Source organism: Aspergillus terreus, genomic scaffold, assembly GCF_000149615.1.
Source record: "Aspergillus terreus NIH2624 scaffold_11 genomic scaffold, whole genome shotgun sequence".
Classification (NCBI taxonomy): domain Eukaryota; kingdom Fungi; phylum Ascomycota; class Eurotiomycetes; order Eurotiales; family Aspergillaceae; genus Aspergillus; species Aspergillus terreus.
In genome coordinates, this window is record NT_165934.1 from 178,836 (window position 1) to 197,658 (window position 18,823).

General features: G+C 56.7%; 6 protein-coding genes across 6 annotated transcripts; 4 read left to right on the plus strand and 2 right to left on the minus strand.

The window, feature by feature from the left end:
* Positions 1-108: 108 nt before the first annotated feature.
* On the plus strand, positions 109-1,001 carry ATEG_07473 (putative C2H2 finger domain protein (Kin17); the record flags this gene model as incomplete). Its single annotated transcript, XM_001216094.1, has 2 exons — positions 109-258; positions 315-1,001. The coding sequence occupies 2 exons, from the start codon at positions 109-111 to the stop codon at positions 999-1,001; spliced, it is 837 nt and encodes a 278-aa protein (XP_001216094.1).
* A 562-nt stretch (positions 1,002-1,563) lies between these two features.
* Positions 1,564-2,526, plus strand: ATEG_07474 (pyrroline-5-carboxylate reductase; the record flags this gene model as incomplete). Its single annotated transcript, XM_001216095.1, has 2 exons — positions 1,564-1,651; positions 1,700-2,526. 2 exons carry the CDS (start codon positions 1,564-1,566, stop codon positions 2,524-2,526), a joined length of 915 nt encoding a protein of 304 aa, XP_001216095.1.
* A 337-nt stretch (positions 2,527-2,863) lies between these two features.
* On the plus strand, positions 2,864-4,955 carry ATEG_07475 (putative proline oxidase Put1; the record flags this gene model as incomplete). Its single annotated transcript, XM_001216096.1, has 2 exons — positions 2,864-4,063; positions 4,593-4,955. 2 exons carry the CDS (start codon positions 2,864-2,866, stop codon positions 4,953-4,955), a joined length of 1,563 nt encoding a protein of 520 aa, XP_001216096.1.
* Positions 4,956-5,455: 500 nt separating this feature from the next.
* On the plus strand, positions 5,456-8,797 carry treA (alpha,alpha-trehalase treA; the record flags this gene model as incomplete). The annotated part of the gene is made up of 4 exons (XM_001216097.1): positions 5,456-5,476; positions 5,528-7,270; positions 7,323-7,550; positions 7,613-8,797. 4 exons carry the CDS (start codon positions 5,456-5,458, stop codon positions 8,795-8,797), a joined length of 3,177 nt encoding a protein of 1,058 aa, XP_001216097.1.
* A 144-nt stretch (positions 8,798-8,941) lies between these two features.
* cat1 (catalase catB) lies at positions 8,942-11,308 on the minus strand (the record flags this gene model as incomplete). The annotated part of the gene is made up of 6 exons (XM_001216098.1): positions 8,942-9,850; positions 9,891-10,031; positions 10,079-10,243; positions 10,294-10,709; positions 10,756-10,981; positions 11,033-11,308. 6 exons carry the CDS (start codon positions 11,306-11,308, stop codon positions 8,942-8,944), a joined length of 2,133 nt encoding a protein of 710 aa, XP_001216098.1.
* Positions 11,309-13,000: 1,692 nt separating this feature from the next.
* On the minus strand, positions 13,001-14,107 carry ATEG_07478 (quercetin 2,3-dioxygenase; the record flags this gene model as incomplete). The annotated part of the gene is made up of 4 exons (XM_001216099.1): positions 13,001-13,188; positions 13,239-13,592; positions 13,753-14,026; positions 14,069-14,107. The coding sequence occupies 4 exons, from the start codon at positions 14,105-14,107 to the stop codon at positions 13,001-13,003; spliced, it is 855 nt and encodes a 284-aa protein (XP_001216099.1).
* Between the last annotated feature and the right edge of the window lie 4,716 nt (positions 14,108-18,823).

Sequence of the window (18,823 nt, forward strand, 5' to 3'; positions counted from 1 at the left end):
CCAGATGCGCGATGAGAACGGCTTCAAATGGTAAGTCGCCCAACACTTCGACCGCAACAGGATACTCATAAGAACAGCCACGTACAGAGCGAAAGCCATGTGCGCCAGATGCTCCTCATCGGCGAGGACCCGAAGAAACACATCGAAAGCTACAGCAAAGAGTTCATCAACAACTTCCTGGACCTCCTACGGACGACGCACGGCGAGAAAAAAGTACACATCAACCATTTCTACCAGCAGGTTATCGCTGACAAGACTGTACGTCCCTTTCTTCCATCTCCATCCCTCCAGGAGCCCAGACGCTGACCAAACAGCACATCCACATGAACGCAACGAAATGGAAAAGCCTCACCCAGTTCGCCGCCCACCTCGGCCGCGAGGGCCTCTGCCGCGTGGAGGAGACGGAAAAAGGCCTGTTCATCTCGTACATCGACCGCAGTCCGGAGACGCTGCGCCGGCGCGAGGCGATCATGAAGAAGGAGCGCCAGGACCGCGGCGACGAGGAGCGCGAGCAGCGCCTGATCCAGGAGCAGGTGGAGCGGGCGCAGCAGCGGAAAGACCCGGCGGAGGAGGAGGAGGTCGATCCGGAGGCGAAGATCCTGCAGCGCAAGGAGGGGGAGAAGGTGAAGTTGAATTTGGGGTTCGGGAAGAAGACGGAGGGACAACCGGAGGGGGAGGCGAAGGCAGAGTCGAAGTCGAAGTCGCCGGAAGCGAGTGCTGCTCCAGGTGCTACTCCTGAGGCAGCTTCGGAGACCCCCCCGACGCAGGCACCGACGCAGGCACCGAAACTGTCGCTGTCGCTTGGGACGCAGAAACCGAAGAATGTGTTTGCGTCGGCGGCGAAGAAGAACCCGCTGGCGGGGAAGAAGGGGCCGGTGATGGAGCCGGCGAAGAAGATGACGGAGCAGGAGCGGATCATGAAGCAGGAGATGGAGGCGATGGAGCGGAAGAGGAGGGGAGGACCTGGCATGCCACAGGCGAAGCGACCAAGGGTTGCGTAGATAGGTTCTTGAGTGTATCCAGCTGGCTGGTTAATGAAGTATATTGCTCACTACAGATACCTGTGTATACGGATAAGCTCCTCCGTAGGTACTTCTACCTCTTTCCCTGACTATAACACCCAACAGTTGTGCCAACACTGTTATAACTTGTGAGATGCTCACTGCGGTGTGTATGATCCCCTGGATCACGTCCGACCACTGCAGCGCCACGCCCAACGTTAGAGATATGTAGATGTATAAGACACCAGGTTCGTCTAGTTTGCATTATCAGACATGATGCACAAGCAAATATGCCTATAAAGTGGTGCAATGGCAGCCCAGAGTGTGTTAATTGGCAGCCGTATCTATATCTATTTCTATATCTATATCATCGACTTGGTACATCCAACACTAGCTTCAGTCCAACACACCCGAACAAATGGGAAATACAGAAGAAAAGACAGCCGTATTGGCATACATACGCCTCGTTAGGCAATTCCAGCAAGAAACACTGTTGAACAATAGTGACAGATAGGGCAGTTATCTAATCCTCTGCTCGGCTTCTCCTCCCGAATCATTCATTATGACTCTTCTCCTTCATCCACCTCCATACAAACTACAACCACACACCTACACAACAATGGCGCCCTCAATTGCTTTCATCGGCTGCGGTATTCATACCCCATCTCTACATCCATATAAAACCTAACAATATGTAGGAAACATGGGCTCCGCCATCCTGGGCGGCCTGCTCTCCGCAACCCGCACCTCCGAGAGCACCTCTAAATTCTCCAAATTCATCATCAATACCAAATCCGCCAGCTCAGCCGAGCGTCTACGCGCAGAGTACAAGGCCGACGCCGCGCGTCTCGACATCCGCCACGGCCAGAACGTCTCCGCCATGCAAGACGCCGACGTCGTCCTGCTCGCCTGCAAGCCGTTCCTGGTCGCGGGGATCCTCCGCGAGCCGGGCGTGCGGTCCGCCCTGGCAGGCAAGTTCGTCATTAGCATTCTGGCGGGGATGAGTCCGGCAGAGATTGCAGCGTGTATCGACCACGCCTCGCCCACTGCTGATGCAGGCAGCGATGCTCGGAACATCGTCCGCGCCATGCCCAACGTCGCCGCCCGCCTGCGCCAGTCCATGACCATCATCGAGGCCGACCCGGCCCTATCCGCCGAGCGCGCCGCCCTGCTGACCTGGATGTTTGAGCAGGTCGGGCACGTCAAGTACGTTGCGGCGGAGCAGTTCGACGCGGCGGGCATGCTGGTCGGCGCGTCGATGGCCATGTTTACGGTGCCGCTGGATGGGCTGCTGGATGGGTGTGTGGTGGAGGGCATCCGGCGGCCGGAGGCGCAGGAGATGGCGGCGCAGGTGCTACAGGGGATGGCGGCGTTGCTGAAGGATGGTGCGCATCCGGCGGTGCTGAGGGAGAGTATTGCGTCACCACGGGGGTGTACGATCCAGGGACTGATGACGGTGGAGAGGAGGGGGGTGAGGGCTGCGTTTGCGGATGGGATGATTGATGGGACGGACCATTTGAAGTGATCATAGATATAGAGCGTATAAAAGGTATAAATCGAGGTAGAAAGAGGCTGTGATGTTTCTGCTTGATATCTCAATGGTGTATAGTTCCATCTACAGTCGATATCAACGTAGCAGCGGAACCCCCTCCCGAGCGGAGGGCGAACCGAGCATCTACATACACCTCCTCATGAGCAGATCATCAGATCATCAGATCATCTAGATCGTTCATAAGCCAATCGGTCTTCGAGCCGCAGACGCAGACATCCCAAGGAGTATACCCCTCACGAACTACAGATAAATAGCCAGCCAGCCAGCCAGCCAGACGCATGATGCATGCAGAAGTAAAGAAGCACGCAAGATGAAGCCACAGCGACTGTGTCTCCGACCTGCCCAGCTGTATACTTATACTCCTCTTCCATCTATACGCCATGCGTCGACCACGTCCACTGCTCCCCATGTCGTCGCTCCGCCCCCTCCCAAACAGGCCCCCATGGCCATCCTACCGACGAAGACCCTGATTCGATCGCTGCTCTTCACCTCCATCATGGCCTCTCCCCTGCTCAAACCGTGTCTGTCCGTGATGAAGTACGTGGTCGAGTCCAACTCCCCCTTGCTCAAGCCCTCGCGCAACCCCATCCTCAACTACATCCTGCGCACGACCATCTACAACCATTTCTGCGCGGGCGTCAACGAGACCGAGGTCCGCCGCACCGTGCAGGACATGAAGAGCCTGGGATTCAAGGGCGTTATTCTAGGCTATGCCCGCGAGTCCATCGCCCGCCTTGACGACAGCACGCATTCCAGCCCCGCGCAGAAGCAGGAGGCGGTGGCTGCCCGCGCCGTGGAGGAATGGAAGCAGGGCAATCTGCAGACGCTCAAGATGATCGGAACAGGCGACTACCTTAACGTGAAGTATGCCTTCTTCCCCTACACTCTATCTACAACAGCTAAGTCCTCCAGATTCACCGGCGCAGGCCCCATGGCCGTCGACGCCCTCACCCGCGGCGATCCCACCCCTCCTGCGGCCATCCACGACGCCATCAACGAGATATGCCAGGCGGCCGTCGCACAAAACTCCCGTCTGTGGATCGACGCCGAGCAGCAAGTCTTCCAGGCGACCATCGACGCCTGGACGATCGACCTAATGCGCCGCTTCAACCGACACGGCCAGCTCGTCGTCTACAACACCATCCAAGCGTATCTCAAAGCATCGACCGAAAACGTTCAGCGGCACCTGACCCTCGCCGCAACCGAGGGCTGGGCGCTGGGGATCAAGCTCGTGCGCGGCGCATACATCGCGCACGACGTGCGGGCGCGCATCCACGCCTGCAAGGCCGACACGGACGCCAACTACGACCACATCGTGCGCAGCCTGCTGACGCGGACGTTCCCGCTGCCGACCACGACGGCGCTGCCGTTCCCCGCGGTGCGGCTGTTTGTGGCATCGCATAATGCGGAGAGCGTGCGCCGGGCGTATGCGCTGTCGCGGGAGCGGCTGCAGCACGGGCTGCCGACGGTGCCCGTCGAGCTGGGGCAGTTGCAGGGGATGGCGGATGAGGTGAGCTGCGCGCTGGTGGCGGAGAATCGGGATGCGCTGGCGGCGAACGCAGAGGTGCCGGGCGTGTTCAAGTGTCTGGCGTGGGGGACGACGGAGGAGTGTCTGCATTTCCTGCTGCGGCGGGCCGTCGAGAACCAGTCGGCGATGGAGCGCACGCACGAGACGGCCAAGGCGTTGCGGGAGGAGGCGTGGAGGCGGGTTGGGTGGTGATGGTTCTGTTCTTGTCTTTGTACATGGTGGTGGTGTAGTGTACTTGGTCTGCAGGTAGCCGGCTAATCAGGGCGTGCCAGCTCATGAGGCGCAGCGCGTGATATAGTGTATCGAGAGTCGGATCCAGGTAGTACTCCGTATAGTCGACAGGGTAGGATGAAGAGTTATGGGACTTCGGATGGAGAGCCGAGCGGGAGGGGATTCCGCATGTATCGTGATGGAGTGGGTATACGTGGGTATACAGCAGTCAGAGCATGGGCCCTCGTCTGTCTTTGAGCATCTGCTTGACCTCGAGATAGTCCTCATTAGTGTCGTCTAGAATGCCCTCGTTCTCGCAGGCCTCCAGAATGTCCAGCACATACTCCTGGCAGTCCCATTCGAGCGTCTCGTTGTCGACGATGGCCTGGGCAACCAGTGCCTTGACGGTGGGAATGTCGGGCTCTCCGATCTCACAGACAAACAGCGACTCGATGAAGCCGTCTGCGTGGCAGGGCCTGCCATGCGACGTGGCCTTCTGGAAGGCGGGATGTTCGCCGTCTACCTCAAAGACGAGGTCTTCGGCTGGGGTGTGGAGATGCAGGGCCCAGTGCTGGAAGTTTCCATAGCGCGGACGATAGAAGGCTACGGCGAGATGGGGATGCATTTGGTTTTAGAGAAGATGGTGGTTGATGGCTGTAGATGAAGAGTATTCATCTGAATACTATCTATATACGGTGCTGCTGCTGCTGCCTACTTCTGCCTAACCATGCATCTATACAGCATTCATCCATTCATGCATTCACACATTCACAGCATTCAGCAACCATCAACATCCCTTAATATAACGTTCCCCGCATGAACCACCGTTCTACATGAATGATGATGCAAGAGGCTTCACTCTATCCCGTCTCCAACGTCATCCACCCTCTGGCAAACTCTGTCGGCCGTTTATCGGACATTCGACAACTCTTGTGCATGGCTGCTTTTTCCACCGTGAATACGAGCTTCTCCAGTTTTCTCCAGTTTATGCTCCAGATTGTGGAGCAGACCCAGGCGGGAGCACTGACGTTTGAGCGGATTATAGAGTAATATTATCATCGACACCGCTATACCAATCCAGGCAGCCAGACGACGGCCCTACTAGGTATTAATACGGCCCTAATACTGCCCCTGCATGCTCATGCACTCCATCCCGCCGTCAAGATGAAGCCGATCACATCGACAGTAAGTAGTACGACTCTTCTCCGAAGCGACTGGCATGCTCAAGATGAATAGGTCCTGGCAGCACTGCTGCTGCCTGCTGCCGCCCTTGACTCCCGCGTCTCCCGCATTCTTCAACGGCATGCCACCTCCACCACCGCCAACAACAAGGACACCCCTCCAGCAGGCGTCAATTCCTCCAGCGTCTATCAAACCCGCTTCGACGGCGTCACCTGGGACGACGACCACTGGCTGCTGTCCACCACCACGCTCCAACAAGGCCAGTTCCAGTCCCGCGGCTCCGTCGCCAACGGCTATCTCGGCATCAATGTCGCCAGCGTCGGCCCCTTCTTCGAGGTCGACCAAGAGGACGTCGGCGATGTCATCAACGGCTGGCCGCTGTACAGCCAGCGCCAGACCTTTGCGACCATCTCCGGCTTCTACGACTCGCAGGCGACGACGGACAGCACCAACTTCGAATGGCTGTATCAGTACGGTCACGACAGCGTCATTAGCGGTGTCCCGCACTGGAGCGGATTGATTCTCGACTTGGGTGACGACGTCTATCTCGATGCCACCGTCGACAACAGCACCATTTCGGACTTTCGCTCGACGTACGACTTCAAGGCCGGACTGCTGTCGTGGTCGTATACGTGGACGCCCGCCGGCAAGGGCTCGTATGCCATCACGTATCGACTGTTCGCCAACAAGCTCAACATCACCCAGGCCGTCGTCGACATGGAGATTGTGCCGGGGGCTGATGCCAGCGCCAACGCGACCATCGTCAACGTGCTCGACGGCTACTCGGCCGTGCGCTCCGACTTTGTCGCGTCCGGGGAAGACGACGGCGCCATTTACTCGGCGGTTCGTCCCCAGGGCATCGCCAACGTCACCGCATACATCTACGCCAATCTGACGGCCACCGCGAACGTCGACCTCTCGTCGCGCACGCTCGTCACCGACCAGCCCTACATCAGCGCCAACGACTCGTCCATCGCGCAGGCTGTCCCCGTCCGCTTCACCCCCAACGAGCCCGTGCGCATCACCAAGTTCGTCGGCGGCGCCTCCACCGATGCCTTCGCGGACCCCCAGCAGACCGCAAAGCAGGCCGCGTCCGCCGCGCAGTCGGCCGGCTTCCAGCGCTCGCTGCAAGCCCACGCCGCCGAATGGGCCTACATCATGAACGACCAGTCCGTCGACCGCTTCACCGACCCGTCGACCGGCCGTCTCCCCGACGACGACCACATCATCAACTCGGCCGTCATCGCCGTCGCCAACACCTACTACCTGCTGCAAAACACCGTCGGCCAGAACGCCCTCGCCGCGGTCTCCGCCGACGCCCCCCTCAACGCGCAGAGCATCGCCGTCGGCGGGCTCACCTCCGACTCCTACGCCGGCCTCATCTTCTGGGACGCCGACGTGTGGATGCAACCCGGGCTTGGTGGCCTCGCACCCCGAGGCCGCGCAGGCCGTCACCAACTACCGCGTCGCGAAACACGACCAGGCCGTCGCCAACATCGACACTGCCTTCGCCAGTTCCAAGAACCAGACGCGCTTCGACCCCGGCGCCGCCATCTACCCGTGGACCAGCGGGCGCTTCGGCAACTGCACTGCCAGCGGGCCCTGCTGGGACTACCAGTACCATCTGAACGGGGACATCGGGCTGTCGATGATCTACCAGTGGGTGGCGAGCGGGGATACGCCGGCCTTCCGCGAGACCATGTTCCCGGTCTACGACTCCATCGCGACGCTGTACAGCAACCTGGTGGAGCGCAACGGGTCGTCCTGGACGCTCACCAACATGACCGACCCGGACGAGTACGCCAACCACATCGACGCCGGCGGCTTTACCATGCCGCTCATCGCGGAGACGCTGCGCTACGCCAACACCTTCCGCGAGCAGTTCGGCCTCGAGGCGAACGAGACATGGACCGAGATCGCAGATAACGTGCTCGTACTGCGCGAGAACGGTGTGACTCTCGAGTATACCACAATGAACGGCACGGCCGTCGTCAAGCAGGCCGACATCGTGCTCGTCACATATCCCCTCGTCTACGACAACTACACCACGCAGGACGCCCTCAACGACCTGGACTATGTGCGCTCCCTCCCCCTCCTCTTCCCCTTCCCCTATACCCCCATCTCTAACCACCATAACAGTACGCAAACAAACAATCCCCCGACGGCCCCGCCATGACCTGGGCCATCTTCTCCATCGTGGCCACCGACCTCTCCCCCTCCGGCTGCTCCGCCTACACCTACCACCAAACCGCCTACGACCCGTACATGCGGGCGCCCTTCTTCCAGCTGTCGGAGCAGATGGTCGACAACGCCACCACGAACGGCGGCACGCACCCGGCCTACCCGTTCCTGACGGGCCACGGCGGCGCCAACCAGGTCGTGCTCTTCGGCTACCTGGGGCTGCGCCTGCTGCCCGACGACATCCTCCACATCGACCCGAACCCGCCGCCACAGCTGCCGCACATCCAGTACCGCACGTTCTACTGGCGCGGATGGCCGATCGCGGCGCGGTCGAACGCGACGCACACGACGCTGGCGCGCGCGGACCTCGACCCGCTCGACACGGCGGACATGCGGTTCGCGAACGCGTCCATCGCCGTGCACGTCGGCTTCGAGACCAACGGCACCAGCGAAGCGAGCTACGAGCTGCCCGCGACGGGGGAGCTGACGGTCCCGAACGGGCGGATCGGGTGGATCCCCACGACGGACGGGAACATGGCGCAGTGTCTGCCCGTCGCGTCGCGGGACGCCTACGCCCCCGGCCAGTTCCCGATTGCGGTTGTCGACGGCGCGACCTCCACCCGGTGGCAGCCGGCGTCGTCGAAGATCAGTGCCGTCACGGTGGATTTGGGCCGCGGCGCTGCGGTTGCGGGCGCGAACGTCACCGCGTTCCATTTCGACTGGGCCGCGATGCCGCCGGTTAATGCGACGGTGGTGTTCCATGACGTGCCGCTGAGGGATCCAGCTGCTGTCGCTGCTGGAGCGCACGAGGGCGGTGATTACCGGGTCGTCGCGACGCTGACGGACATTGCGCAGTCGAAGCCCTACCGCGCGGACAGCGAGGAGTTTACGGCCGTCGCGGTGCCGGTGGGCAACACGACCGATGTGCGGCTGGATGCGCCGGTGCAGGCGGCGCGGTATGCCACGCTGCTCATTTCTGGTAACCAGGGGCTCGCTGCGGGTGATGAAGATGTCGGAGCGACGGTGGCCGAGTGGGCGATTATCAGTCCGGCAATGCAGACGCATGCGCAGCAGCGACGGAGCGGCCGCGCACGGTCGGACATGTTGGATCGTACGATGTTGCGAGGACGCATTGGGAAATGAGACGGTGGAATGTATTATAAACGTGTGACTAGCTAGCTAATGGAGTGCTGCTTACAACGAATGTCGTGTGTCAAGTCACAGAATAGAATAGTACATACAAGAAGGCAACGGCACCAGACTGGACGGCCTTTACAGCGTGCCCCGTCAATTGTCCACGGCAAACCGGTCCAAAAACTTGAACGTGGTCAGACCGTTCTTGAGCCCGTTGATGAAATCGCCCGTCACCGAGTCCGCCACATACACGCCCTCGCGCGCCGTCGAGATGTTCACGTTGTCCAGGACCGTACTGCCGCTGCCCAGCGCGCCGACCGGCTTGCCAAAGCGGAAGCCGTCGACGAGGATCTGCAGCGGACGACCGGCGGGGAATAGGGACGCCGTGGAGGAGTTGCCGGGCTTGCTGGTGAACGAGTTCGGGGCAAACAGACCCTCCACGCCGGGGCCAACCACCACCGCATCGAACTGGACCGCGTCGGAGGCGGAGTAGGTCTGGTTCACGCCGGGGGCGAGGCGCTCGGCGACGGTGACGACGTCGACGTTTTCGCCGGCGAGCTGCGAGGCGATGGTCTGCCGGGCGGCCAGCGAGTCCGGCACATCGACCGACCCGAGCACAGCGACCTTCAGACCATCCAGCCGCAGCAGCTTGTGCCCGAAGGCGCCGATGTTGATGGTCTTGTTGTTATGGTAGAAGGTCGGATCGGGGTCTGGCTCGGCGATGCCGATGGCGCGGGCGACGCGCCGGGCCAGGTCGTTGTCAATGCGGTTCAGCTGCATGATCACGTTGCTGCGGACGACCTCGCTCTTGACGTTGGAGTTCTCGAAGCGCATCGCGTCGATCACGAACTGCTGCTCGGCGGGCACCAGCGAGTTGTAGAACAGCCGCGGCTGCGACCAGACGTCGTTGAAGGTCGGGCTGACGGCGCGGATGAGGTGGCCGCTGGCGGTGCGGCCGGGCGCCGTGAAGAAGCCCTTGCCCACGGTCTGGTTGGCCTGCTTCGGCGAGCCGTTGTTGAGCGTGTTGGGGGTGTAGGCGTTGGGGTTCAGCGGGATGTACATCTGGCCGGCGCCGTCGCGGTTGTTGTTGTGCCCACGGCACGCGCGGCTGGTTGATGGGCAGCTGCTCGAAGTTGGGGCCGTTGTGCCGGTTGAGCTGGGTGTCGAGGTACGAGAAGAGACGGCCCTGGAGGAGAGGGTCCTCGGTGAAGTCGACACCGCGCACGATGTGACCGGGTTGGAACTGATCCGTTAGCGTACGACGTCAGGAGGTCGGTGGAGGCAGCATACCATGACCTGCTCGGTCTCGGCGAAGTAGTTGCGAGGGTTGCGGTTGAGCGTCATCTTGCCCAGCGGAGTGATGGGCACCAGCTCCTCGGGGACGATCTTGGTGGGATCAAAGAGATCGAACCCGAAGCGCAGTTGGTCCTCTTCCTCCATGATTTGGACACCGAGCTGGTTCGTCAGTATTGGACAAATGAAGGCAGAACACAAACAACACATACCTCCCACTCGGGAAAGCGTCCGGCCTCGATCGAATCGTACAGATCCTGGCGCATGAAGTCGGCGTTCTTGCCCGACACCTGCTGGGCCTCCTCCCAGACCATGCTGGCCTTGCCGGTCAGCGTCTTCCAGTGGAATTTGACCAGCTTGGAGGAGCCGTCGTCGGTCACGAGGCGGAAAGTGTGCACGCCGAACCCATCGACATGGCGGAAGGATCGCGGGATACCATGTCCGGCCATGGCCCAGAACAGAGTGTGCATGGTGCTAGGCTGACGGCTGAAGAAGTCCCAGGCGGAGTCGTGCGCAGTCGCGGCCTGGGGGATCTCATTGTCGCCGCGAGGTTTGACGGCGTGAATCAGATCGGGGAAGAGGATGGCGTCCTGGATGAAGAAGACGGGGATGTTGTTGCCGACAATATCTGCAGGGTCAGTATGCGATATCAACATGGTCTGGAACAGACATACCAAAGTTACCCTCGTCAGTATAGAACCGAGTCGCAAAGCCATGGACATCACGAGCGAGATCCGAGCTACCACGGCTACCAGCGACGGTCGAGAAGCGCACAAACACCGGGGTTTGCTTGCCCGCGGCCGACAAGAAGGAAGCGGCCGTGATGTTGGAGTAATCGCCGTACGAGGTGAAGACACCATGCGCACCGGCACCACGGGCATGGACAGCACGTTCGGGGACCTGGATTCGCGTCAGAGCTGGCCACTATCCGGATCATCAAGAGGAGCATACCCGTTCGTGATCGAACCGCTGGATCTTCTGCCGGAAGATGAAATCCTCCAGCAGGGTCGGACCGCGCTCGCCCACGGACAGACTGTTTTGGTCTTCAATAGGGCCACCGACATCACTGGTCAGGTAGGCATCACTGTCGTCCAGATAGAATTGGGACAGAAAATCCTCCGTGGCACCAGTCGCGTCGCCATCATCGCGGGCGTTCAAATGGCCCGTCATGTACGGACAGACCGCATTGGCGACACCAACGAGGCCAATCAGTGAGAGGGCACGCATGATGACTGTTTCGGTTAGAATACGGCAAAAAGAAAGGAATGACAAAAGAAAAGGAAAGCAGAAAAAGAAAGAAAAGGAAAAGAAAAGGGAGGGTAAGGACAAGGAAGGAGGTGATGTATACCAGTGCCAACTTACCAATTGAACCAGACTATGTACCTCTACTTGAACCAGACAAACAGGCAAGAGAGTTCGTCTCTTTCTGGCCCAACCGAGGGAAAGCAAACACTACTTATAATTCTAAAGCTGTCGATGCAATGCAGATCGGACGACTCCACGGGTTAATTCTGGGCGACCTCATCCAGGTATGAGAGCAACCAACGAGAAGCTGTCGTTCCCCCTTATGTCATTCGAACGCTGCGCCCACGCTGCTTATTTGATGAACCGGGTCTAGATGGCCGACGTGATACGGTGGAACATCAGACAGACCTGTCCTCTGGCTGTTACTGGAATTGTCATCACCGCATGCACGGGGGCGCCTCAACACGCGGCCGGCTGTCGACTGTCTCATTCGCCCGCATCCATGGCAGATCCATTCTTGGCAGAGGCCTCCGGCTATCGAGGAAATGGTGCAATGCGGCCTGGAGGTGCGTATGGAGTACGGAGTCCCTAGGCAGGTAGTGTCGTTGCATCACGATAACTAATGCGCGCTCCGTGATGGGCCGTGGGGCATCGAGCCCGGCGTGCTTGGTAATAGCTCCGGTCTGGAGCAGCAGCTAGAACATGGGCAGAGTGGACCGGTATTATTAACGGGGTTGATATTAGTGTAAGCAGCAGACGGGCTTCATCTTGGCAGCTAACAGCAAACAGGCAACTCGCCACGAAGATCCATTCCAGCGGATGGCTGACTGCTGCTTGCTCGGCGAATCACGATGGAAACTATTGAATGATGCCGGTCCTTGGGTTGAAGCTCCTTGCATCGGATCCGAGAACCTGTATCGGGCTGATGCTGGGACTGTTTCGCGAAGATTACCACGATTCGGATAGCTCCATCTGTCTCAGACGACGGATTACGGAGACGATCTTATGAGCGAAGATCCGATGACTCCATGACGCTGTGCTCAACCCTAAATCCTTTCATCCTGAGCTGCCTGCGTCTCTAACTGCCACTTGCTCCGTACTCAGTCGGTCCTTGGCAGAGGCTGGTTGTAGTATTCCTCCGTACGACTTGGCCAGGCCTGTTCCGGGCTACTACTGCAGGTGCCTGCAGATATCACACCGTCCGGTCAGTCTGACAACGCAGGGGACGTTCACGGTGTCTATTTATAATTCTGAACTCGGAACCCGGATCATTCTTGCTCTACTATAGACCTATTTATGGTCTTCCCCATGTCCTCCTATGTTCCCAATCTCCCCAGCCTGCGGCAGCCTGCATAAGTAGGGGGAGACCAGGATGAACGGCGGATGCATGCATGACGAGGAGGCACCGGTTCGACTGGTCTCATTCCTGGCTCAGTAATCCAGCCTGTTTGATCGGCCCATGAGCCAAGGTTCTCTCCGCCTCCTGCCGGAGGTTAGCGGGGGCTAAGGAACGCCCCAAAGCCTATAGTTCAGGTTGTTCTGTTGTGATGATATTCGTAATTCTCGCTGATAACGCCATGCCATCGGCTATACTCCGTACATTATGGCGCCCTTGTAGCATATCAGCATATCTTATGTCTCGCCAAGTCTATTGTCCTTGGTATATTGTCCAGCCTATACTTTGGAAACGTGGGACAATTCCGCCTTTCCGCCCGTAATCAACCGCTGGCCTGCGCCCTCCTTACCGCTGCTCACATACACAACCTTGGCGTGCGACGCCTCCGTCCAATGTTGATATGGCTCGCGACGAGGGATAAACGCCACATCGCCCATCTCCAGCCTTGCAGCCCGTATGTCCCAATCTGCATTACGACAGACACTTCTAGCATTTCCAATGCGCATGCGCCGTTACCGCTCCAGGTCGGCCGTGTCCTTCTGCCGGCACATATGACGGTCGACAACTTAAAATTGGTGTCCCGCGCCTGGCTAGGGGTGATGAGTGGCTGCGCGATCTGGTATGCGCCGAGCTCTGAATTGAGGTATTTGGGCCGTAGTTGTTCGCGATGGATTAGGGCTCGTCCGGACAGACGTCGAAGCGCTCTAGGCTGGAAATCTCGCTGGCGCGGGGACCGGAGGTAGACGAGTCGTTGACGGCTTGCGGTACGTATGGTGTGTTCGCGTCCGAGGTGTAGGTCTTGCCGAGGGCGTAGAACAAGTCCCTGTCCAGAGCGATCGTCGATCAGTGTCTCATTCTCGTATTGTATAACTTGCGAACGATGGATTGCTTACTCGAATTCTCGAGGAGAAACATCTCAGTATCGGGATTTAGCATCCGGAAGGTGTGCGTCGTATTCCGAGGCACCGATCCTTAGTCTGCCTGGGTCAACAGCCACCGTCGCCGTGCTGCGCCCATGGCTGGAACAGACCCTTGAAGTTGAGGAAGTTCTCGTAATGCGCCTGGTGGATGTGCGGCAACGCGCCCAGACTGCCGCTGGCCCCAGCGTTGGTGTTCATCAAAGTGAAGGCATTGTCGCACGACGGACCCGTAATGGTGAAGCGATACAGCTGGCTGCCAACCGTGACGGCACGAGTTGGCGTATGCGGGGGCACATGGTTGAGGCTATGAGAGAGCGTTCTCGACGTAGAACCACCGGTGTAGACCGTACCTAGATACCTAAGTCCTAGGACATTATGCGCTGCCTGTGCGAATGGTGTTTAGTCGATAACAACCGTCTGACCTACCTGCAGGAGCATAACCTTTCGCGCGACGTTGCGTTGCATCGCGCAGGAATGTCCCTGACGCCCACGCAGCAGCTTTTGTCGATCAGCGCCGATCCTCGATCTACTGAGGTTCGTCGTCTCGGCGAGGCTCCGCTCGGCAATCCTATTGTCAAGTCAGACCGGTGTGTTCGACCAAACTGGGTCCATCGGAAGGGGCCATGACAACGAAGTCCCTCCCTGTTGAGAAGCGATACAGACTGACGACGACGGTGCGGCGCGGATGAACGGCAAGCGATCGCTAGGTCCCGAGGATCTAACCTTGATACACAGTCTCTCGTCAGACGGAAAATCTCCAGGGACAATCGCGGAGGCGACGGGGAGGATCAACCCACGGGAGAATACGCAATCACCATCTATGAAACGACGGCAGCAATCCGACGATGCTAGTGATGCAGACTGGAAATGAAGGATCATCAACCGTCGCCGTCGGGTATTTGGCGTTTTACCGTGCTTTTCTTGGCTGCGCCTTGCCATCTGCTGGAGTCGGAGAAGGCAGCCGCTGGAGGATATTTGGTAATCGGATTCCCCGTGGGGATGGATCGGCGGGTTATTCTTGATGACTTCGCCAAAGGACACAGGAGTCCTCGATCATCAAATGCGGTGGTATATTTGGCCACTGTGCAGTACATAAGAAGCCCGTAGACTGCTGAATTTTGAAGGTTGGTGTTCGATGTTTGAGTAGTCCACTGCCAAATTCGGAAGGCCTGACTCTATACTATGTACTGCTGGCCGGGGAATGAACATATTCTTGCGAAAGATTTGCGACAATGTCTCAAAATCAGTGGACAGGAATAGCTGGGAATCCGTCGCACGTACAGTTCGGCTATTTATAGTTCCATCATGTCATTGCGGCATCAAGCAGTGCCCTACAAAACGGGCATCTTTGGGCTGTATAGAGCATGATATGGCTTCACAATCGACTTATGTATTGATATGCGCTGTAGGAGACAATTCTAATGCTCAACGTACATTGCCTTGCTTAGTATCATGGATATTTTCAGTGCTAGTACCGCTATAGCTTCTGGAGACTTCTTCAAGCTACGACTTGGACTGAAGACCTTGACGTTGCCTCTGACGATATGTTTCCGTTGAACATGGCTCTCAACACCCATTGAGAGTCACAGCCTGACGCACTGTCGTTCTATCACCCTCAAGTCACTTTGACTTTCCAGTTTCCTCGCTTTGGGGGGGTATAAGTACTCCTTCTCTCCCTCCCTCGACCCTTCCTCGATTTCTCCTTCTTCCACATTCTTGCTGGCCATGTCGATGGACCGGTTTTCTTTCTTTCTTTCTCTACTTTCTGTCCCTTTTTTCCCTTTTCCTTTCTTTCATTTCTCTCTTTCTCATAGCAAGTTTCTAGTTAGTGTCTTTACAGGTGGTTGTATGTTGTGCTTTTAGGTGGTAGGAGCATGTGTAGCATGAGCTGTGTAGGAGGTAGTTGCTTGTGACTGGAGTTCCTTCCCTTTGTATGCTTCAGCGTCTTTCTCTTCCTCCCATGGGTGGTGGGTGGTGAACAGTCGACTCTCTGCTGGACCAGGTGTCCGAACAACCAGCGTTCAAGCCTTCTGACAAACAAGGCCTTTGTCGGGTGGTGGGTGGGAAGGCTCAGGCGACACCGCGGTGCATCAACACACTTCTGTTAAACGAGGCCTTTGCCGGGTGGTGGGTGGGAAAAGGCTTAGGCCAAACACTTTGGTAAGTGCCCTCCTCCCTTGATGTGGCCCTCATACTAATACCATTGCTAGTGTCGACATCTTCCTGTCGTGGCTTTCCAAGCCGAACTACCTTCACAGACAGATGAACCTCCCGGGCTTCTAACACAACCAGGCGTGGGTGGGCGGGTCATACCTAGGTACGTCCATCCTCTATCCTGATCCTACCTGCCAGGGAAGAGGACCTCAACATACGACAATTCCCCTGGTCCATGTGTACGTGGCTTGCTTTAGCATGACCGGGTGGTGGTGGGTCAAGGTCATGTTAGCTAGCTGGTTTGTATCTTTCATATCAATTCCTCCCCTTCTCGTGACGCTGCAGGGCCACGGCTAACATGGTGACTAGAAACATGTCCATGCAACACATGCTGCCTTGACACTGACAATCAACACACTGAGCCATGGAGGGAGGGCGGGGGCTCAGGGATGAACCCACTGTTCGCTTTCCTTTTCTTTCTTCTCTCTCCCTCTCCCTCTTCTTTCTACCTTTTTCCGGGTTCATCGGGTGGAGGCCTCTTGGTGCAAGTCACCCGAGGCCTGGAAGGGCTAGGCACGATTCTTGAACTTCCAAGAAGACTGACTGGAATAACCCTTCTCTCTGCCTTGAATGGGTGGTCGGGATGGGCCTGGGATGTAGACTCTTCTTTCGTGTCTGTCTTGCTTCTCTTTACTTTTGGTTTTCGCCTTCTTTCTTGCGCTACGTCTACTTCAGGCTTTCTTGCATTTCTTTCCCGTCTTCTCTACACGTTCATTTGTGCTTTTGGTTACTACTGTTACCTCCTATCACTGGTGCATGCGATTACTACACTCCTATATCACTACTGTCTGTTATCACTACTCTTTGCTATTACTACTTTCTCCTATTACTATTCCTTGCTATTACTACTGTCTCTTTCACTGTCTCCTCCTGTGTTACCTCGTCTGTGTTATTTCGTTCCTCTAGTTACTACCATTGCTATATTTCCTTTCCAACCTGTTTCTCCGGGCCTTGGCTGGGTGGTTGGGATGGGCCTGGGACACTCTTTTCTCGCTCTTCTGATCCTTTTGCCATTTTATCTGCTTTTTGCCTTTACTTTCTTCTTTCTCTCTTTATTATCTATTTCTTTCCTCTTATCTTTTTTCCTGTTTGGCGTCCGGCGTCCGGCGTTTGGCTTTTGTTGCTTTGGTCTTTGAATTTGTCTTTCCTTTGAAACTGATACTACTAACACTGGCATCCAGGACTCATTTCTAGGCCCTGGCTGGGTGGGTGGGATGGGCCTGGGATCTCGACATTCCTTTCTTCTGAGGCATCTGGCGTCTGGCGTTTGGGTTTTCGGGAGTTTATATACATGTTTTTTGCGTTCCGTCCCTTTTCGTTCTTCTCTTCTTTGTCTGCTACCTTTTCTGCTCCTGCTTCTGCTCCTGCTTCTGCTTCTGCTTCTGCTTCTGCTTCCTCCTCTGCGTCTGGTTATTGAATTTCATTCTTTTCCTTTATATGCTTGTTCTCTTCTTTCTTCTTTTCTCTCTCCCTTTCTATTCCTTTCCTTCCGTGCCTTGGCTGGGCGGTTGGGATGGGCCTGGGACTTACTTCGTCGGCATTTCTATAGGCGTTTGGCGTTTGGATTTAGAGGGCTCTTTCTTGCTTTTATTGCTTTTCTTGTCCTTTTCTTCTTTTCTGCTTTTCTTCGTTTCTTCGTTTCTCCTTTTCTTCGTTTCTTCGTTTCTCCTTTTCTTCTTTTCTGCTTTTCTGCTTGTTCTGCTTGTTCTGCTTGTTCTGCTTGTTCTGCTTGTTCTGCTTGTTCTGCTTGTTCTGCTTGTTCTGCTTGTTCTGCTTGTTCTGCTTGTTCTGCTTGTTCTGCTTGTTCTGCTTGTTCTGCTTGTTCTGCTTGTTCTGCTTGTTCTGCTTGCTGTCGTTTCCGTTTAATTTATACTAGGTCCTGGCTGGGCGGTTGGGACGGGCCTGGGTCTTCGACGTCGTTTGTCTTGCTTTTGTGCTTTGCCCATCTTGGGCTTCGTTTTCATCCGTTCTACTAACATTCAGCATCTGCGTTTTGCTTACCATTCACCGCCAGATTGATACTACTAACTCGATTCTCCTAGGTTTCTTACCCTCAGGCCTTGGATGGGTGGTTGGGTTGGGCCTGGGACTCACTACAACTTCTTTTAGGTCTTCCAGTTCTTGTTACTGCGAAAGTGGTCGAACTGATTTCATTCAACCAGGTAATTTTCCTCTCAGGCCTTGGATGCATCTGTTGAAGATCAACCTGATCTGGCTTTTGACGACTTCTGACGTGATTACAGGTCCAACTTTCAACGCTTTGGAACCAAGCGTTTCACGGGAAGATTCGAATCATCCCGGGCATGGGAAGGACCGTCTTCCGGACGATAGAGCAAGCTGCATGAATTCATGGACACGCAACTCAACTAGTTGGAACAGAGGATGGAGCGACACAACCCTGACCTGCAAGCGCTTACAGCAACAGATCTACGATACGCAAGGCAGGGGGCATATGGTTAGAATCGTGGAAAACGTGGTTCCGACTACGACACTCGACTCTCGACATTCGAACCCCGATGACTTAGATGCTCTGACACCTCAACACTTCAATACTACGACCATTCGACAACCCGACTACTCAATCGATTATTTTACGATCCCTGGCCTTGGTTGGGAGGTTGGGTTGGGCCTGGGACCAGGACGATCATGAACGACGTGATCGAAGGTATGACCGAACTGACTGTTAGCTAAAGCTTTCAAATTGACAGACCAGGTATCCAGCTTACAGCATAGACAGACGGACCCGCGATATGCGTACGTTTGACCACCAATTCAATACAATGGCCTCCTTTTCGGGCCTCCAGGCCTAGGTTGGGTGGCTGGGTTGGGCCTGGAACAACCAGCAACGATATGAATGAAGGTATGATTGAACTGTTTGTTACCACAGACCCCAGAGTAACTAACCATAGTTACACGCTACAGCATTCGGCCGATGGACCTTCGATACGTGCATGTTCGACACTAACT